Below are 19,319 nucleotides of genomic sequence, written 5' to 3'. Positions count from 1 at the left end.
CTTGAGTTTGTTTACACACCTGAGGTGTGTGAGTGTGAGGAGGTGAACAATCACGATCATCAATTTAAATGCCGTACGTAAACACATGTGGCTCTGGATAGGTTTATGGAAAGAAACGTGTTGCAGGATTGATTGATAACATCCTCGATTAGCATGTGTTGTAAATTCGAGGTGTGAGAAAGTAGAGCAGAGGGAAGTACGCAGTAGTTCACTGGGGAAAGGGAACAGTGCTGTTCTGCAGATGACTTACCCCTGAGGATGTAATTCTGGTAGTTCTGGTCCGCTTCAGCGCCCACTTTTATCAAACACGTCAGTCCTTCCTCCACCACAAACTCGTGCACCAGGTCCTTGTCATCCTGGAAAAGAGGTCAAGGAGAAACACGGGAATATTCACAGCTATCGTAGACTTCGAAAAGTTATTTATATTAAACGATTAAATGTGATAGATTTAGTTTCCGGCTCCCGCCACAGAACTGGCATTACATAAGTAAGTGCATGTATGTAGGTTGCAAATCACGGACCAAGAATGATGGAGCATGCAGAGGAATTGGGGTCTGGGATATGTTGTTGAGCTGCTCACACAACGCTTTCCAACTACTGGAAAGAGTTTTACGTGAAAAGAAATCAATCAACAGCCAAAACGATCCAGGGACTGTTGATTCATGGCAGTTACCTAATACAAACACATTAGATGTATGTCTTACGCACAAAAGGGGCAAATCAGAACAGGTGCTCAAACTTCTTGCGCAAATCCTCTATTTATTTCCATTCAGTTACAGCAACTGCAATGAGCAATGAGCAATGCACTGAGCAATGAGCAATGCACTCCTGTTGCTTAGGCCTGCCCACCACCTGCATCTCTCACACCCGTTGATACGACTCCGTTACGGAAGACTATAACATGTGCAATGCACGACTGCGACGGGGAGAAGTAACACTGATTTATGTCTAGGTGGATATTTTTATTCCACAACAACAATAATCCACAAACTCCTAAATGGAATCCCCGCATAGCGTAGAAAGTGAGATATTTCAGTCTATTCTGGGCTCGCATCAACGTCTGTTGCTCCCTTTTCCATCCGACTGTCGGTTTCACCCTCCCCCTCTATGGCCGGCTGCCCGCCAGGCCAGCCCAGCCCAGTGTGTGAAGTACGACCAGACCTGAACACTCCACAGCTGCCACGAAGGCAGACTCCAAGCAACACAACCCTGCCTCGAGAAAACAATGCTGTGTCCAAGTGGGAGTGTGCATGTGTGCACTGATGCATGTGTGCATGCTACGTATAGTTATTGCATGTTATTGTGAGCGAACATTCAAAGGCATAACCAAAACCATGAAGCAGAAGATACTTCTCATGCTGATGAATACAAATTTTAAAAAAAAGTGAAATTCACTTCATCTGTGCGCTGGAGATTGTAAAAATGTGTTTCTTAAGGAATCATCGAAAATGTAAAGACTCAATATAGTCCGGAATATATATGATTACCTGAAAAATCTGCTTGAGGGAAAAGAGGGCTCTCCGTAGCTCCCGTCCAGTTGAGTTGTAGAGTTTTTCTGTGAGAGAGAGAAATGGAAAAGTGGAAAAATCAGCTGACAGTAAAATAATTGGTATCTTTCGATGATGTTGTCATACAAAAAGTGACTGAAAGAAATTGACAAGACACACAGAAACATTGTAGCTTTCCTAAGAAATTGATGTTCCTGTCAACCAGTGTTTTAGTGTATCACTTGAATCACACATGATGTTTTCTCATTGAACGACACATTTCTCCTTCAAAATCCCTTCCTCATGTCTTCGTCATGCACACATCATTGGCAGCAATTATCCCCAATAGCTGAATGTGAAAAATGTCCTGCAAGAGGAATAGTGAGAGCAAAAGAACAGTAGGAACAACCCAGAGCACATCTGTGGAGAGTTAGTGAATAGTGGATGTTTCCTGCTGACAAAGCCATATCTGAAGCTTAGCATAATACAAAGTCAAGGCAGAAACTTAAGCCAATAGCCACCACAATGGCTAAGAAACAATACACCCATTAATCAGTTATGGAAACACCACAGAGCACTAAAGGGGAGGTTTGATGGATGACAGATGCTTGTGATTGAGGCGAACATCTCCTGCAACTACTTTGACGATCCTTCACTCTGGGTGCAGTGTGCAGAGTCTGCCAGGGAGAGGCAGTGTTGAGCTCAGTCCTTGTGGCGTCACTGCTGTGTGAACTCTCTCTGACTCAGCAAAACCGGCTGTCTCTTTTTGGTGCTGCGGATAAAGCGGCATAGAGTACCGTTCAGTACAGAGCAGTGCAGTGCACTTAAGTACTCGCTCTGACTGGGATTTCTTTTCATTTATCCACTGCTTTTTATTGGGATTCAAAGCCCTCTGACAGACTTTCTTGCGAGATATATGTCTAAGTCAGCTAAGATCTGCACGCATACACACATGGCAGTTTCTCTCACTGACACACACACATACACACACACATGCACACACACACACACACACACGCACCCTTCATAAAGTACTTTGCAATGTGTCTCTAGTCTGTTTGTTGCATTCCTGACCGGACAGGCAAGACTTTTGCTGTAAAAAAATCAACCATTCTGTGAAAAACTATTCCAGAGAGAGCATGTCAACACAGTTATTATAAAAAAAATCTATGTATAAAAAAGTAATATGTCTCAATTTGTCTTTTTTGTAAATATGAGTCAAACATTGGTTGAAATTGCTGTGTTAAGACTTGCTGCTAGGGTAAGGTGGTGCACAATGGTGTAACTCTAAACACTTATTACACTGACATAATATGAGTGTAATCCATTCTCCTCCAGACAGACAAGACATTGGAGATGCATCTGTAATGCAGACAACTGTTACTGGGCCATATGTGGTTAAAAGGCTTCCATTTGATGAGGTTGCATATTGCGATCAAACAGTTCCAGCAATGCTTCTTATCTTTAGACGATGTCTTGTTTCAAATTTATGACTGTAATGGTATTCGGTACGAGTGCAGCCGAGTTCTTTAAATGTTTTGTGCACTCAGCGCCGTACATGGGTCGGATGTAAAATGAGCAGATTAGATAAGTATTGGTCTTTTACTGGAAGCGGCCCAGCCTGACCACATCCACAAGAAATGAGTCGCCCAGAGGTATTACGAGGGGGAGCTGTGCGATACCCGTGATTTCAGTCTTTACGTGTGACAGAAAGCAACTATGAGCAGGCGTATCTCAGGGTGACCGAGGTGTCATCATCTTAAAAAACTCCATGACATTTGCAATAGTACTTTCTTGTTTTATTCACTCCTTTTTTAAACTTCTGATTGTTATATAATCATCATCCTTCTGGTTAAACACTCTGTACCTCTATTGATACAGGTGATACGTAATATATTAACAAATAATCATTCATGTAGAACGTTAGAAAAATTCACTCGGCGCCTTGGAGTAAAATCATTAAAACTGGAAGATTTATTCTTCGACGGAGGAACAGAGTCAGAAATACAATGCGACAAGCAACTTGCATCTCCCAAACTGTGCACTGAGCCCGGCCCACACTATCACCTTAAATACATATGTTTATCAATCCCCAAAGGCCCACATGATGTCTTTATGGTCTCTTGACAGTCATCTGATAATCAGGCCGGTCCTGGCCTCGATAGAAAGACAGGCGCCCATATGTTCAGACAAACAGAGACACTTGATGCCCCATGACTTATCAGGAGATTCTCTGTTGGTGCGTCGATGCTGCCATGAGAGGAGAGTTCAATGAAGAGTCACTGGCCTTCTAACACATATCATTTGTAACATAAACAATGTTTAATATTATGATTAAAAGAGAGAGCAAATAAGTTTTCTTCCAACATTGAAATACCCACAAAGAGCTAAACCAACACAAAGTACTTTATTGATTGTTGATTCTGCATCATGTAAAAAGCAGCTGAAGCTTTTTAACTTTTGCACCCTCCCCTACAGGTCAATGTGCGGCCACATGCATTGCCCTCTACCGCAGGAAGATGACCCAGACTTTAGATTAAGGATCTCTAAAACAGACAAGCTCTCTGATCACCGGAGAGGAAGGTTCTCTGGGTTACTCATCACACCTTCACCATACAAAGCCAGCTTGATTTGTGGTCCTACTTCAACCCACGTCTCCAATCAGTGTGCTCTTCCTCTCAGAGCCGTAACTGCACTTCCTCTTGTTAATCAGTCAACAGATAAATTACGCCCAGCACTGCTGAACCACCATTGAAGCCCAGATCACGGCACGACAGCAGTGATGCGTCAGCGGCCGGGCCGCCGGTGGGTTTGAATAGAGCCCAGGAGCGTGTTTCGTGTGTCTGTCTGTGTGTGTGTTTGTGTGTGTGTGTCAATCAGCAACAGCATGGCAGTGAAAACTCTTCCATGCAGAGTTCCACTGCCATTCACCTCAATAAAACTGTCAAAAAGTTATTCCTGCCCAACTCTAAATGAAGCCCATCTGCAGGAACAGATCTCCTCCTTCCCCGTCTCTGTTCACAGTCCATACAGCGATGCACCTCCTGGAGGCCCATCTCTAATGAGAAATAGCTCAGTGGAGATTAGTTCCATACCATTTGGCTCAGATATGCAACCAGAAAGTATGGTGCCTCTGCATTTCTCTCTTCAAGAAAAAGAACCTAGCCCCATGTTTATTCAGAGGAAATGTTTGTGAACTCTCATAGTCTTCATATACCTGAAGGAAGACTATGAGACATTTGCCATGCATTTGTTATTGAGCATGGCAAACCAGGCTAGAAGAACAAAGGACGTTATAATGGATAACACATAGCGTGGGCACTGAAAAACATTTTAAGCAATTGTAGCACTTTACAGCCTGACCGTAAGATTAATGTAATATACTCTTTTAATGTCACACAATAAGTTCACAAAGAGCCATGTAACCATGTTGTCAATTACTCTACATGCTACAAAACAAGACATGCTTGAAATAAAACAATACAAGATGCATGAGTGCAGCTGAGGACAAGCAGCCCAGCTTTTATAGACAAGATCCGGAGAGGGAAATGACTCAACAGAGTGCGGGTTTTGTTTTTTATGCCTTATAATGTACTATAGAGCTTCTTTTTTTTCTTCTCCTTTTCAATTGCAATACACAGTCACGTTTTCTCAGCTGGAAAAGCTACAGGGATGTAATGGTCTCGTAATTATAACAATCATAAAGGTAGTAGCGGAATTTCTATAATCATCAGGAATGTGCTCAACTACCCGGAATAGAGGAACGAAGAGCGAACCTGCTGTGGGGCTTGGTGCATTCAGGCAGGCCCGGACTTCACAGATAGCTTTGCTTCTGCCGGGAAGACAACTTTTAGAAGCAAATCTGTCTTTTCGGACACCTTCGGATTCTTCACTTCGGTGTCGGTGCCAGTACAGTCCAAGTCATATGTCACTTTTTATTTAACTCTACATGCTAATCTCAACCCAAGACCCCCGTCCCCACAATTCACACAAATTATTCGCAAAACAATTTGCCAATAAAGCCACTAACCGTTCTCATTTTCCATCTGCACACACATCTAACATGCTCAGATTACTCATCTGCTCGCATGCGTTTGTTTCCAGAAAGTGCCATAAAATGTAAAGGATGACTACCACTGCTCATGCTTTGCACCGCAGGCGGAACACATAAACCACATCCAAAGCACAGCCAGGAAACCCACAAGGACCCCTACTGGGCAGGACAACCCTGCACACACCGCTGTAAATTTAACTGTGTTTGCTTCAGGAGTGGAGCTGTCAGGCAAGAAGCTGCAGGGGAGGATCCATAGCATCCTATCGGCGATTGTCTATTAAACTGTCTTAAAATGCGCAGTCAAGTTAACAACTTTCATGTGGGATGCACAGATGCTAAGGTTAAAAATAATACAGTACAGTATGCTATCATGGGTTTGCTAACAAGCTGGGAAAAACCCCCTCACCCACTTAGCCCATCCCTACTGTTGCAACTAAAAAAACAGCATAAGTAAAAAACTAAAACACTGAGAGTTTCCTTGGAGGACATCGAGGAGACAAAAGCTAAACAATACAGTATCGCAACATCGGATATATTTAATGCCAACGCTTTATCTTGGTCATGATCAGACATGAAGTATAGTACCACACGCTACCAGTCTCATCTGTGGAGACATTGGTACATCTGTCTATTTCTAAAGTATTGGTAGGTCTATGTATTTTAAATGTGCCCTTTCATCTCACCCTGTCACTATCTCAAGCATGGTTAAAGTACAGCTCTGAGGAGAATTGGAAGTGATGATAATTGACTTTCCTACCTGGATAAAACAGGTGGATTCTGGGTTGGATGTGTTTTTGTGTGTAGCTTCGCCTGGATACAGGTCCGGCTGTGCAGCAAAGCTCTGGTCTGGTCAAAGCTGAACCGTGGACCTCAGTCCCAGCCAGCGCCTTACCCACGTCTGCATTTAGCCCTCTCTCTTAGAGCCCGGAGCCCGTTCCACTGGTCAGTAAAGGCCACAGACTCTGTGAGAGGTGACGGCGGTCAGGCTGAGTTCAGACAAACTACAGCCATCTGTGAGACCAGAGTCTCGGGTGTGCCAGCTCCGCCACATCACTGCCTGCCCTTTGTAAGGATACAGGGACACATCTGACCCATTTTTGTCCCCTGGTAAGCCTCGGAGTTTACAGTATGCGTAATGGCCATCTGCAGTCACGGAACACAGCAGCACAACAACATCAACGGTACCTCTTTCTCATTTTTTCCCCTTTCTCCTTCCTCACTCTGTAAGAGGAAGCTCCTGTTCCAACATTTATGAAGAGAAAACACAAGTAATTAAGGTGGAAGACCTCCCAACATGTGCATCGGCTTGTAACATGCTACTTGGTGGATTGGCGTTTCTTTTGCTCCTTTTTTATCCCTTTCTCCCTGAACAAAAACACAAGGTGAATGATGGGTCAATAAAAGCAGATTATAGTTCTCAGGTGGAAATCATTAAGCGGGAATGCAGGTAGGAGTAGGATCACTTTTGTGTTTGGGTTTTGAGTGCCATAAAAAATTGGATCGAGACAATTACATGGACAATTGTGTGGCGGTGCATGAACATGCACAGCGCACGCTCACACGGGCAGTTTACAAAGCGCACTGAGGAATAAAGGCATTAATTAATTTGTTCCTGTTGCCTGGAGTTGATCCAAATGCTTAGGAAGTTGTGATGGAAGACATATGGAAATGATGGTTTCGATTAGAGAAAACGGAATCGGGCCACACAGACTACAGAAGACTTCATCATTGGGAACAGGCCTCACAGGAAGGCCTGGATAGACCCGACGGGCGTGAAAGTCTCTGAGCTGACACACAGCTAAGGCATGGGTCGAGATCCAAATCATCCAAATGACTAAGAAATCTTGGTTTAACGTAGTGAGGAGGAACAAGTTAAAATACAGCAGAGGACTGTAAACATGTAGTTTACATGCTTTCTCCCTGTATATGTTTTGCTATTATCGATATAGATCATTTCTATATAAGGCACACAATAAAATATGTATGAACACACGTCGTTTCAACTATGTTAGCGGCAGTGTTAGGAACATGCAAATAAACCAAGCTAATTCATTGTGATTTGATTTCCTTCACGGATGTTTTACCTGGACTTCTACTGCATATCATGCATAGAGCCCGGTGTCTGAAATCTCACGGGAGCAGTGAAGAGATCAGGTTTCTGGGCTGCGACACTCTAACCTGGCAGAGACATTTGATACCGAGGCATACCACAGTTTTGTTCCAATAAACACTAAACCTGGTCCGCAGAGCTCAACGGCACTCATTGTCCCTCGATTTGAAATGGGAAATTGGATTGTTGTGTTTATTTATGTGTTTACATCAGACTTTCAGTGAAAGGTTTATGATTTTGTCAATCACAATACTTCTCCTGGAAGGCAGCGGTGGCATTTTTCTTTCACCTTGGCACCGACAGTTTGGAGCAAAATCCTGCTCTTGAGCCTCAAACGTCTTTTCATTATTGTCGAGAGGTTGAAAATGTTTCTGCGGAGCATTTAAAGGGCATCGCTGGCTAATTATCTCCTGGTAAGTCTCTTCAATAAAATGTACACTAACCAGCCGTCAAGATATTATCGGACGCTGTCAAAGAGAAACAGTAGAGGAAAGTGAGAGTGGAATCTGCAGAATTCCAGATGAGGAGAGAGACATGACAGCAAGGCCAATGTGAGGACAGACAAATCTTTCATTAGTGCCTGCCTGTCTAATGAGTCATTCCTTAGCTACCAGGTGGGGTGACCCTCACTACACACACCCCACCCTCCCCCAGTAAATACCCACCTTTTCTTCTCTTGCTTTTTTTGTAGCCCACTGCCTCCCTTTCACCTCCTCAGAAGGGTTTCCCCACACTGACCAGCACTGACACAGATAGGTAGTGGAGCGGAGCGCAGAGTGAAGGCATGAACTCATTCAGCAGACCAAACAAAAGGCTGACACAGATATAAACTATAGGGGCTCGACAATTGAAGTGGGTCTAGTTGGGGGTGGGCAGCTGTAACACAGACAAAAAAAAAAAAAGTCACCATGTTGACAGCGGTGAAGCTGGACCAGTATTTATGTGACTCTGCAGGTGAATGCCCCGCTAATAATCTCTATATATAAGTTGGAAGAGGTTGGGTCGAGGCCCTTCCCCATGTGTTGCTTGGCAGAAGCTTCAGCCAGACAGCTTTTCTTGCTGCGGAAAAAAAAAAAAAAAAAACAGCCATAGATGCAGGACCAGATGCTTGAAGAGTTGGATTTTATATCCCGAATGATATATTCACATGTGTGCATGTACAGCTTTTTTTTATTTTGTGAATTTTTATATTTTCATCTATAAAAGAGAGGTCCACAAAGCCATTTTCTTAATTAAACTTTATGATCCTTAAAATCAAAAACGTTTCACTTCATGCTTCACGTACTGCAAGTAATTGAGAATTTTTAAGGATTTCTTAAACACTAAAGTAGAGTTGGAAAATATTCTCGCCAATGACCTCAGTGACTCTCGCCTAAGCCACTTCATTCCCCTCTTACTCCTCCTGGCTTTCTTTCTGCCTCTGACTGACTGCGCTCACTCCTATTCTTAACAACCTGACACGTGCAAATGCACCAGTGAAAACTCTGTCCAATAAACACAGTTGTGCTGAGACCACATCTATTTCAGATTCAGCTCTCGGAATAGGAAACAGATCGATGTAGAAGCACTCACATCTGTGACATTTCCATACTGGCCACACTGTGACTGTACTTAATGGGAAAGAGATGGAAAAAGGCTCTCCCATCTTACAGTCTTTCTGTCAAAAACACCTAGTTTGGGCACATATGGGAACCATTGCAGTCTCCAATTCCTTTTTTTTTTTCAACAATTTCTGCCAGGGTAAGATGTGCTTCCTCCTCAGAGACTTAGAAGAGGACCTCTGGCACCATGTCTGTCAGTGGTTTAGGTAAAGACACAATCTAGTTAACCTGACATCCAGTCCCGTCAGCAGCCCCCTGTCATCAGTGTTGCTTCCAACCCATAATGACCCAAGGTAATTACTTCCACCAGCCAGAGAAAAATGGACACTTAAATACATTTTTGACATCTAAGAGGAGTCCAGTGAAAACCATATTTGGGGATTTTTCATATAAACTGAATCATTTTGTGTTCTTCTATGACACAACACACTTATTCTACCTTGTAGGTAAAATACAAAAACCCATGTTTGTTGATCACAAAGCTGAAAAAAAAGGCTGTACCCCATAAAAAAGCTTTTGAAAATGCATGGTTTGTAAATGTCTGACTTGCTCTCGACACGTGACCCAAATCATGCGACGGGAACATGGATGTTGCTTGATTTGAAAGCATGTGGAAGCTAACTTAACTGGCTACTCAACAAAATTAAATCCTAACTGAAAGCCTGAAAGAACAGAGCTCCAAGTCTTCCAGAAATAAAGTATGTATGGGGAAGATGGAGCACAGGATTGCTCAAGTATGGACAATCCTCGGAGACGATCCTTCTCTCGCATACTGAGCAATATCTTCAAACACTACTCATTCCTTGGCTGTGTGAAATGCATGCCATTATCTTTGATCCAGATCCACAATCAGACTGGCACAGACGTTACCTCGAGTACAATCATCAAACAAGCTAGCGCATGAGTTGGTTTTCATAGTGTGAGTGCGAGCTTTCCCTGTTGGATCTGGCCTTCAAAGTCTTAGTCATCGTGCGGTGATTTCTAATGGATCCACGGAAGATGACAATGAGGAATGAGCTCGATCAAAACGCTGCCCAGATTGAACCTTTTAGGTGTGGGTCGACGTTAAATTGGGGCACAAATGATATTCCGGTGATCTATGATCGTGAACACATATGTTAGTTAGACTATATTGGTGATGTCCTGCCATGTCAGATTGTTGCACCTTGGCACGGGTTGGGCTAAGGCTTAAGCCGAGCTGGGTGTGAAGTATGATATGACTGCTGACAGGTGGCAGAGTGGGGAAAGGTTAAGTCAGCACTATTATTGACAACCAAACAGGCAAGATACAATGGACTTAAATGGAAAACATACTATATTTAGAGAGGCATTATATGTGTGCTTATGAGAGACTTCGTTCTGAGATTAAAATCATCAAACATGAGATATGTTTAAATTCCAATCCAAATAGTAATAAGACTTGAGTAATTTCTAATAGATCATAGTGACAGTTTAATCTTGAATTGTTATTATCTGTCCTGTTGAGGTGTTTTGTTTGGATACTGCTTCATACTGAGGTGTCATTGACTTGAATTTAATTCGTCAAATGACTGAGAGACATGTTTTGTCCTCTGGGCCCACCTGTTTGCCCAACTGGAACAAATACACAATCAACATGACTGACTGCCCTCGATTAAAAATCCTACTTGACAATGCCAAATGACTGATGCATTGGCTGTTTTATTCCTCATGGATCGTATCAGAAATGTCTCGATCGTGTTAGCGCTGGCAGATAAGAAGTTCATGTTTGCTTGGCAAGCCAAATGAGTATGGTATAACGTCCGCCTATTTGCGTGATAAAAATGTTGTTTTTGACAAGCACCGTTGCTCAATATGTACTTTCAACTCCCGGCATGGAAAAGGGATTTCTACATCGCTACATTTTCACATCTCAATAAATATGACGAATGCCATGAGAGGTATGCGAAGCTAGAAAATCAAAGAGAACACAGTGTTTGTTTCTGGTCTGAATAAATACGGTAAAACAGTTCCCTCGATCGCTGCACCAAATCGGCGTGTCTCTGAGAGGAAAGCCCAAATCTATCAAACTCACACTCAAACCAGCCATTAATCCAAATCTTGATGAAAAGAGATACAGAGTGACTCCTCAAATTTGAGATAAAACACAATAGATGTTTGATTTTCCCTGGGTAATATGTATATTGCAGTGGGCTCCTTGTCTACTTTTCTCAGCAATGTGCTGGGCATCTTCCTCATCTGTCACATCTGAGGTTATCTACTGCATTTTCAAAAAAAACTTTATTCAACTGTGTGCAGGAAACCAAGGCCTTCCTACCCTGCTTAACCCATTTTAGAGTAAATTAACTAAACATTACATTTTGTAGAACTCGCAAATCTATTTTTTTTTCGGACTGAAAAAGAACAGACAAACCAGCTGCCATTCCAGATCATACATGTAAAACAAGAGACATAGTTATGGTGCTTTGGTTATTGTTCTCTCATGTTGACAAACTAACAAATGTCTTCCCAGAATGACTAATTTAAAACATATGCCTGCTTGGAAAATCAAACAAGCCCCATATCTTCAATACAAAACAAAGAGGGAGATTACTGCCGCAAGGAAAAGGGAGAGGGAAGAAAGTCTGCTTTACCGGCAACGGCTGCCCACTTTGAAGAGAGACATACCTGGCTTTCAACAAACATGCCCCGGCAATATAAATCAAACTAAGAGATTTTGAAAACCACCATTAGGAGCTAGTCATGCATCCCTATAGCATGACAGTGTCAAGGTGGAGAGGGATTGGCTGGCACGCCTAAAGCCCGCTCAATTTCTGATTGGATAAAAAGGCGTTTTGGCTCACGGCATTACAGAGGATCAGCCGTGTTTTGGCAGGAAAGAATGTTAAGTGTTCTCTTGCCTTATTTAGCCAAAGCCAGCCATCATATCACAGATCGTGGAATGGAATGAAGGGAGAGACATTGCCAAGATCCGAAACTATAAAAAACTATGTCAACAAAACATACCTTAAAGTAATTGAAATACATTTGTGGTACGAGGATGACAAGAGGCGTGCCCTCTCATCAATCAGGGAGGAACCACATGCCGTGGGATAAGAAAGTCTCTATAACATCTTATAGAGACTATAACATTTTTTATAACAAAATTACAGATTAGTGCAATCTGCTACTAAGAGCATGAATCTGACATTGTCCAACATAACAAGACGCAGGAGGTTTACCTTGGCCACTTTCTTATTTCCCAGCTAATGATTTATTAGATTACATTCCCAAAAATGGCTAAAACAGCCGAACTCCAACTACTGACACTCTGGTATACAGCGTTTATTATCTCATCACTGTATTGTATCCGCTTGCATTGAGTTATTATTCAGCGCTGGGTTCGCTACGTCACGCACTCTGACTCCAACACGCTAAGAATCTGAGCCGTCCTTTCACAATAAGAGCTCACCCTGTGACTTTTATTTGGTTACTGGCAGTTTTTATTTTTCTTTTTTATATATATTTATTTTTTCACCAGCAACACGCTGTAGTTTATTTATTAGTTTGTTTGATAAACTACAATATACAATTTGGTCATTCTTAAGAATTTACTTAAGAACATTTTTTCAGGACTTCCAAATGTGTGTGTGTGAGTGTGTGTGCATGTGAGTCTCTTTCAGGTTGATAGAGGTAAGAGATTCCTAGCAGTCAGTACAAGGGAAAGTACTGACACATGGAACCGGGAGACGTTGATGTTAGAGAAAATAAAATGAAATAGCGATTACTCAATAAAACCTAGACAGAAATGGCTTTTTAAAGTACCATCAGCTGAGTTATACCTTGGTTGAGGTTGATGACTAATCTGTGTGAAGTGGGTGTCTTTACCGTCCTAACCCCTAGAGGTCTCTGTCTGGTATTTTTCCAAGCTTGACTGTGTTTGCACGAGAAATAGAGTTAACAGGTTTAACTATTCCAACAAGACGGGAGGCCGGTGTAATAAAGCCGGAGGACAAAAAGGAGAGAAGAACCTTGCTCCCTGCACAGCAGGGGGTAAGATTTACGCATGGCTGGATCTATGGAGACACAAATGGGAAAAAAAAGCTCCTGTATAATTTTGGTCAATGTGAAGACATTATAGTGTTGGTTTGTTCCCCCACAAAATATTGACTATTGGCAAATATTGGGTCGTATACTGTCATCTGCATACATACATAAGCAGATAAGCAAATAGAAAAATGCAGTAGATATATGTTTCATGGGCTGCATTCTCTTACCATTATTATTATTATTATTATTTAAAATGTAACATTTTGCTCTATGTACTTTGATGACAATAATAAAGTTAATTGTCACAACTCTGAGTTGCTGTTGTTCCAATTAGGATTAAGACACTGCAAAACCCCTCCTTTTTCCCCCCACATGGCTCTATTGTGTTATGTGCTCCACAATGTCACCGAACAACAATTGTTTCACACAAAATAACTTAATGCTCAAATAAGCCACACAAGCTGGCTGTGTTATACGGTGCATGACCACACATACCTTTGCAGTATGGTTTGCATGAGGATGTGGGTGTACTGCAGGGTGGAGCCCTGATGCCTTTCAAAACAGTGGATTACATAGTTGGGAAAGTGCTTTTTTTTTGCCCCATTGGGCTTGTTGTACAGAGACCCTGATGGATTGTAAATCACTTTATTTGTCTTTCATTCTAGCCTTCAAATCATCCAGATTTAAGAGCCAAATCTTGAACATAATATGCATGACTTCCCACATATGTGCCTGTTCATCTACCCTCCTCCTCCTCCAAAAAAAAAAGGCAAAGAAATGCATGATCATACCATAACAAGTTCAGACACCTTAACCTAACACTGCGGTACCAGATTCAAGCCGTTTGATGTTTTCACATTGAGCAACTTCTCTGGTACTCACCCCTCTTCCGCACCCCTCCAACGTCCACCCGGTATTGACCCTGTGCCAGTTTCACCAAAATCTTTTCAAGCACACCTGGTAGTGATTAGACTCAAAAACCGCATAAAGCCCCTGAGCGCTGCTGCAGAAGACAGGACGAACTGAACAAAAAGGTACATTAACACATCTAAGCCTTATACTGCATTTCATTGTGAAGTTAGATAGGTGATAAGTTAATAAACTTGACATTGAATGCTTATTTTTAGACATCTAATGTTTCATCGCGTCTGTAAGTGTCATCGAGTGTAGGAATGCAGATCTATCGTTTCCTATTTTACAGAACTTGTGTTAGAAATGTTAGGCCTGAAATAGATTTGACCCACATTCAGAGGTTAGTGTTTCGTGACAAAGATGAACAGGACTTGGTCATTATGAAGCACGGGTGAGGTTCTCGTAAAACGTTGCCACACCTGCTGACGAGTGTTTGAGAGTTAGAGTACTTTAGCTGGAGTCAGAAAGGGTAGCACAATGCACTGCAGTGGTGTGTGTGCGTGTGTGTGTGTGTGTGTGTGTGTGTGTGTGTGTGTGTGTGTGTGTGTGTGTGTGTGTGTGTGTGTGTGTGTGTGTGTGTGTGTGTATTGAGGTCACATTTAACAGCTGGTGTATCAAAGCCTTAATGGATGGTACAATTTCACTCATTTAGATCAAATTTCCCTGTTTAGTAGATTCACAATGTGTCTTCATACATACTCCAGGAACCTCACTCACCACATCACTGGCTTGTATCAGTAGGTACACAACAGATACTGGATTAAAAACAACTTTATGGTCTCAGTGTTTAATCTGTACTACTGATTTATGTTCTTGAACAATCCTGGCTGTTCTTTAGGCTGAAGTGGGTGTCTGACTGGACTAAGCATGGCTCTGCTCTGCTTCAGATGCATGTGCAACTTTGGAAAAATGCTGGACCAAGCCAGCTGGATTCCATAAAGGCCTCAAAGCGGCCTTTGCACTCTCTATAAAAGCCACAGGATTTAAGCAGCGACAACGTAACCTCTATATATTCTAAATACTACATGATTAGAAAGAGGGGAAGTTAGATAAGCAGAGCAGAATATACCAAACAATTACAGACTTACAAATACAAGCTGTGTTTGAACTGAGAACAATGGGGGCTTGTAAATAAATGCTTTGATTTACATACTATTGAAGTAGGAAGAGGAAAAAAGAACATATTTTGCTCAATGACTAAACAAACATTGAAACACTGCTAATGGCATCCAGAGGGTGAAACAGAGATGTTTGCTTATTATGTCAGGGTAATGGCTGTGCTATTTTATTTGGTCTCATTCAAGTGGACTAGTGTTGATTTGTTTGATCATCGGTTGATTCAATTTTTTTTCTTTCTATTATTGCTTTTCTACATTTTAGAGGATTGGAACAAGGGAGAGCTCGATGACAGTATTGTAATACAGCCCATTACCTGCTTACACAAGTTGGGGCCTAGGTTATTTCAAAATAAAAGCGTCAAAAATGAACTTGACTTGGTGATATTTTCAGGTCTCAGTGTGGTTAAAGCTGTGATCTGTAAGTTGACATGAAGCAGTCATTGCTGTGGCATTTGTTTGCCACTTCCTACAAATAATGTTAGATTTCTAGTTTTTCTCTCTATTACTCTAAGTCTAATCAGATAGTTGTATTAAATCTGAAATATATTGTGATATTCCTCTTTGATTTGTGACTTATTATGTACACAGATGGGTGAAAAACACCATAAAATACAAGAAATATGGTTTGTTAATGAAGAAAGGTCAAAAATGATATTATTGATGATCTCATATTAAACTATGAACTGAATGTGTCATTAATATATTGAAAAATTACAACCTATTAGCATCTGGTACCGATTCAAATAAGCTTAGCACATAAATAATAATAAAACCTTGTAATGTCTTCCCACTGGAGGAGCAGGTCCATACACTGGCTTTTTTTGTGTTGCTTCAAACTGTGACCTTTGACTTCCTGGTATCAACAGCTCCTGGTGCTGGGCAGCCTCATCAAGAAATAATTGTCTCTTCTAAGAAAATACACTATGTCTAAAGGATCCACTGGGGGAGGACCCCCCTGAAGCGCAGTGCAAGTCACTTATTACCAATCATGTTAGCACATCGTTTTCTCAACACTTTAAAGGATTGACTGATACAGCTTTGATTGAGATTGGGGAAAATCTCAATCACCAAATGTCTAATCCAGAGACAGACCGAATTGTAGTTCTGCCGTCCAACAGTTTTAATTGGTGCACAACGCGGACCAGAACATCGAACCTAATACTGGCCCAATGTGCTCTGCAGGCAAGTAATTGCAACATCATGTCAACCTCTTATTTAGAAACAATTCAGGTGTCAAAAATAGCTGTATTTACAAAGGTCATAGACTTTAAATCTGATCCGAAACTGGAGAAGTGTCAGGAGCATTCCTCAGACTGGTGGGTTTGAATTTGAGAGACTCATTCTGGACGGCTGGCTTGCATGTGCCCTCTCTTTCCTTGTAGTCTGAATGCAATCATCAGGAAGATCGTGTGTGCTTTACATGACCTAATATACTATATCTTCATGGTCGACCCTTGACCTGAATGATTTGTTCTTTTACCCTTTCATCCTAATGTTAACACAGCTACTTCAAGCCGCAAATGTCTCGACATCGTAAGACTTTTCCCTTGAAACAAGCGTTTACATATTAAAAACAACTGTCCCCCCTGCTGTCCATGTCAAAATGTGTATAATTACAGCAGAGTGAACACTTTGTGTTTGCATTGTGGGAGAGCAAGCCTGTATTTAACATGTTGTTTTTAGCTGGTTCTAATGTCTTCCATGTCTGGGCCCATTTGTCTCTGGGCTGACTGGGCCACATCAGGAGGGAAGGAAGAGAAGCAAAGGGAAGTCTGCATGTGTGTGACAGCTGCAGGCCCGGCTCACAGAGCCACTGTGGCCCGCTCTGTCACACCAGCCAACTGAACTGTAATGAGTATAGATCCATGGGGAGACTTTTGTTTTAACTGTCACACGTTTGCTGCTTTTTCTTGTCTATGTAACATACATTTTAATACAAACATGTGCAGCAAGTACGAGAAAAAAAGGCCAGAAAAGATGTCGCTTTGTGAACGTAAGAGGGACTGAGCAGCAGTCGGGGTGGTGGCCACAGAGTGGGCTGGAAGTGCTCACTGGGGTTTGAGGTGATCCATGTCAGTGTGTTTGACAGTGAGGTCAGGCGGAGTCCTCCACTGTTTATCCAAACTGCCAAACTGAGAGTTGGTACAGGTGATTGTCTGACCCCTGGACTGTAAACTCTTCATTTGCCTGCTGCCTTCTCCCCTGTTTACTGCAACTGAGCGATATCTTAAAACCTTTCATTGAATTCATAGTTGCAGATGTGTTGTATTTACTACACTCTGCTTACACAGCACAGCATAGTATAGTCTAAAAAACCAATTGTTATCCATCCTTTTCTTTTAGTATGTTGCTCATCTTGTTCAAAGTGGGCTGTATCCAATCCCAGAATGCACTGGGTGCACTTAGTTTGCGACTATAGTATAGTATAGCATATGTGACTAAAATATAATAACCATTACTGTTCAAAACCCCCTAAAAACAGCAATAAACTCCAACGGAACCAAACAAACAGATATGTGAATTCCCTTCTGTGTGAAACTTGCTGATGGATGTACTGTTTGCCAAAATTGGTTTTCGTACCACACCACTCTTTCCTACAAAGCTGTAGACATGTTTGCTTTTCAAACAGTCATCTCCCGACAACAAATAATCCACTTATAAATCACTTCTTTTGTTTAAATTCAAGGTATTCAAGTGTTTAAGGGATTCGATCTTTGAGATGTGGTTTTACGCAGCAGTGATGGGTGTGGCGTCTGAGCCTGTGTTCCCTTGTCTCCCTTCTTGACGACACGCGCTTTTCCAAACAGCTGTTTAGTTCATATGACCAATGCAAGATAGAGGTCTCTTATAATACTGCGAGTCATGGGACATCATCTAATTCTGCTGGCCGCTATTTTTGTGTCGATGCATCGTTTTGTCCCTAAACTGAAATGCAGGGGTGGGGGAATTTGTTTCTGTGTGTTCATTTGTTCATCTTCACATCTGTCCGTGGCAAACAAAACCTCAGACACCGCTGATTTGATGTTGACCGCTGCAGAGCTACCAATACAAATTAAGGTGTTATATGTGTGACCGGCTGGCCCAGAGGTGGACCGCATCACTGGCTGAAGGCATGTTCACTTTTACCTGCTGTTGTTCTTGTAGTCAAGGTGATGACTTGATAATGAGGGTATACAAAGCTGGAATCACAACATGGAAAGGATGTTACCTTTGAAGTAACTAAATTACAGTTATAAAGGTAGCTACAAAGGGCATGCCAATTACCAGTGTGTGTCAGCCAGAGCAAGAAGTCTGACTTTCAGCTCTTTAATATGTGAGTTTTTTTAAGCACCTCAGAGGTGCGTTCAAAATGAAATTAATACAGTCACCAACCAGCCCGAATTAGCTGCTCCTGTTGCCAATTATTGAGGAGGTATCTTTAAAGTCATGAGTCACACATCGACGCAGCCTTAGCATAGATGGAAATTTAATATGATAGTTGCTTAAAGGTAAAGTCTAAAATTAGCAGTTTCCAAACAAAAGCTGTCATCAACTTTTCAAAGATGATATTCACAGCTGTATTGCCATTTGGAAATCCCTCATTGGAGTTCAAACTTAACACGCGATGACACATACGCTGGCACCACAGAATCCTGGAAAAAGTAATATGGTGTGATAAGTCGTTTTCACCTACACGTAGACCAGCATGGTGCATCTGTAGCCATCTCATGCCAGGCATTATGGTCCGTTGTTACCTCTGCATAGCAGTGTAATAAAAGTGCCAAGACGTATGAATGGTTTTCACAGAGCCAGGTGCACCTTTTGATGTATTGTTCGCTCAGTGTGTTCAGAGATGGCAAAGCCCCCATTCACACAGCTAAACAAATGCAATAGTGGTTTCAGGAACACCGGGGTGAATTCCAACACCTTCACGGTCAAATCTCCTCATCCACATGGCTCGGGACTTGCGTTACAGCATTCCTTGGAGAATTGAAGATGTTAGAAAGGCTGAAAATGGCTCCAGTCCCTCTGAGGTAATCGATACTGGTA

General features: G+C 42.0%; 1 protein-coding gene across 4 annotated transcripts in view; it reads right to left on the bottom strand.

Annotated features, from left to right (window-relative positions):
* The window catches only part of fhod3b (formin homology 2 domain containing 3b), a 76,720-nt gene that overhangs the window by 29,368 nt on the left and 28,033 nt on the right, over nt 1-19,319 (bottom strand). For all 4 annotated transcript variants that reach the window (XM_068569331.1, XM_068569327.1, XM_068569328.1 and 1 more), the window contains exons 4-5: nt 1,488-1,555; nt 251-356 (exon numbers count right to left, since the gene is read on the bottom strand). In XM_068569331.1, the coding sequence (XP_068425432.1) occupies nt 251-356; nt 1,488-1,555 (174 nt within the window). The remainder of the gene's footprint in view (nt 1-250; nt 357-1,487; nt 1,556-19,319) is intronic.

Source organism: Clinocottus analis, unplaced genomic scaffold, assembly GCF_023055335.1.
Source record: "Clinocottus analis isolate CAN_PGR_092001 unplaced genomic scaffold, fCliAna1.0.p SCAF_9, whole genome shotgun sequence".
Lineage (NCBI taxonomy): Eukaryota > Metazoa > Chordata > Actinopteri > Perciformes > Cottidae > Clinocottus > Clinocottus analis.
This window is presented reverse-complemented; position numbering and strand designations above follow the sequence as displayed.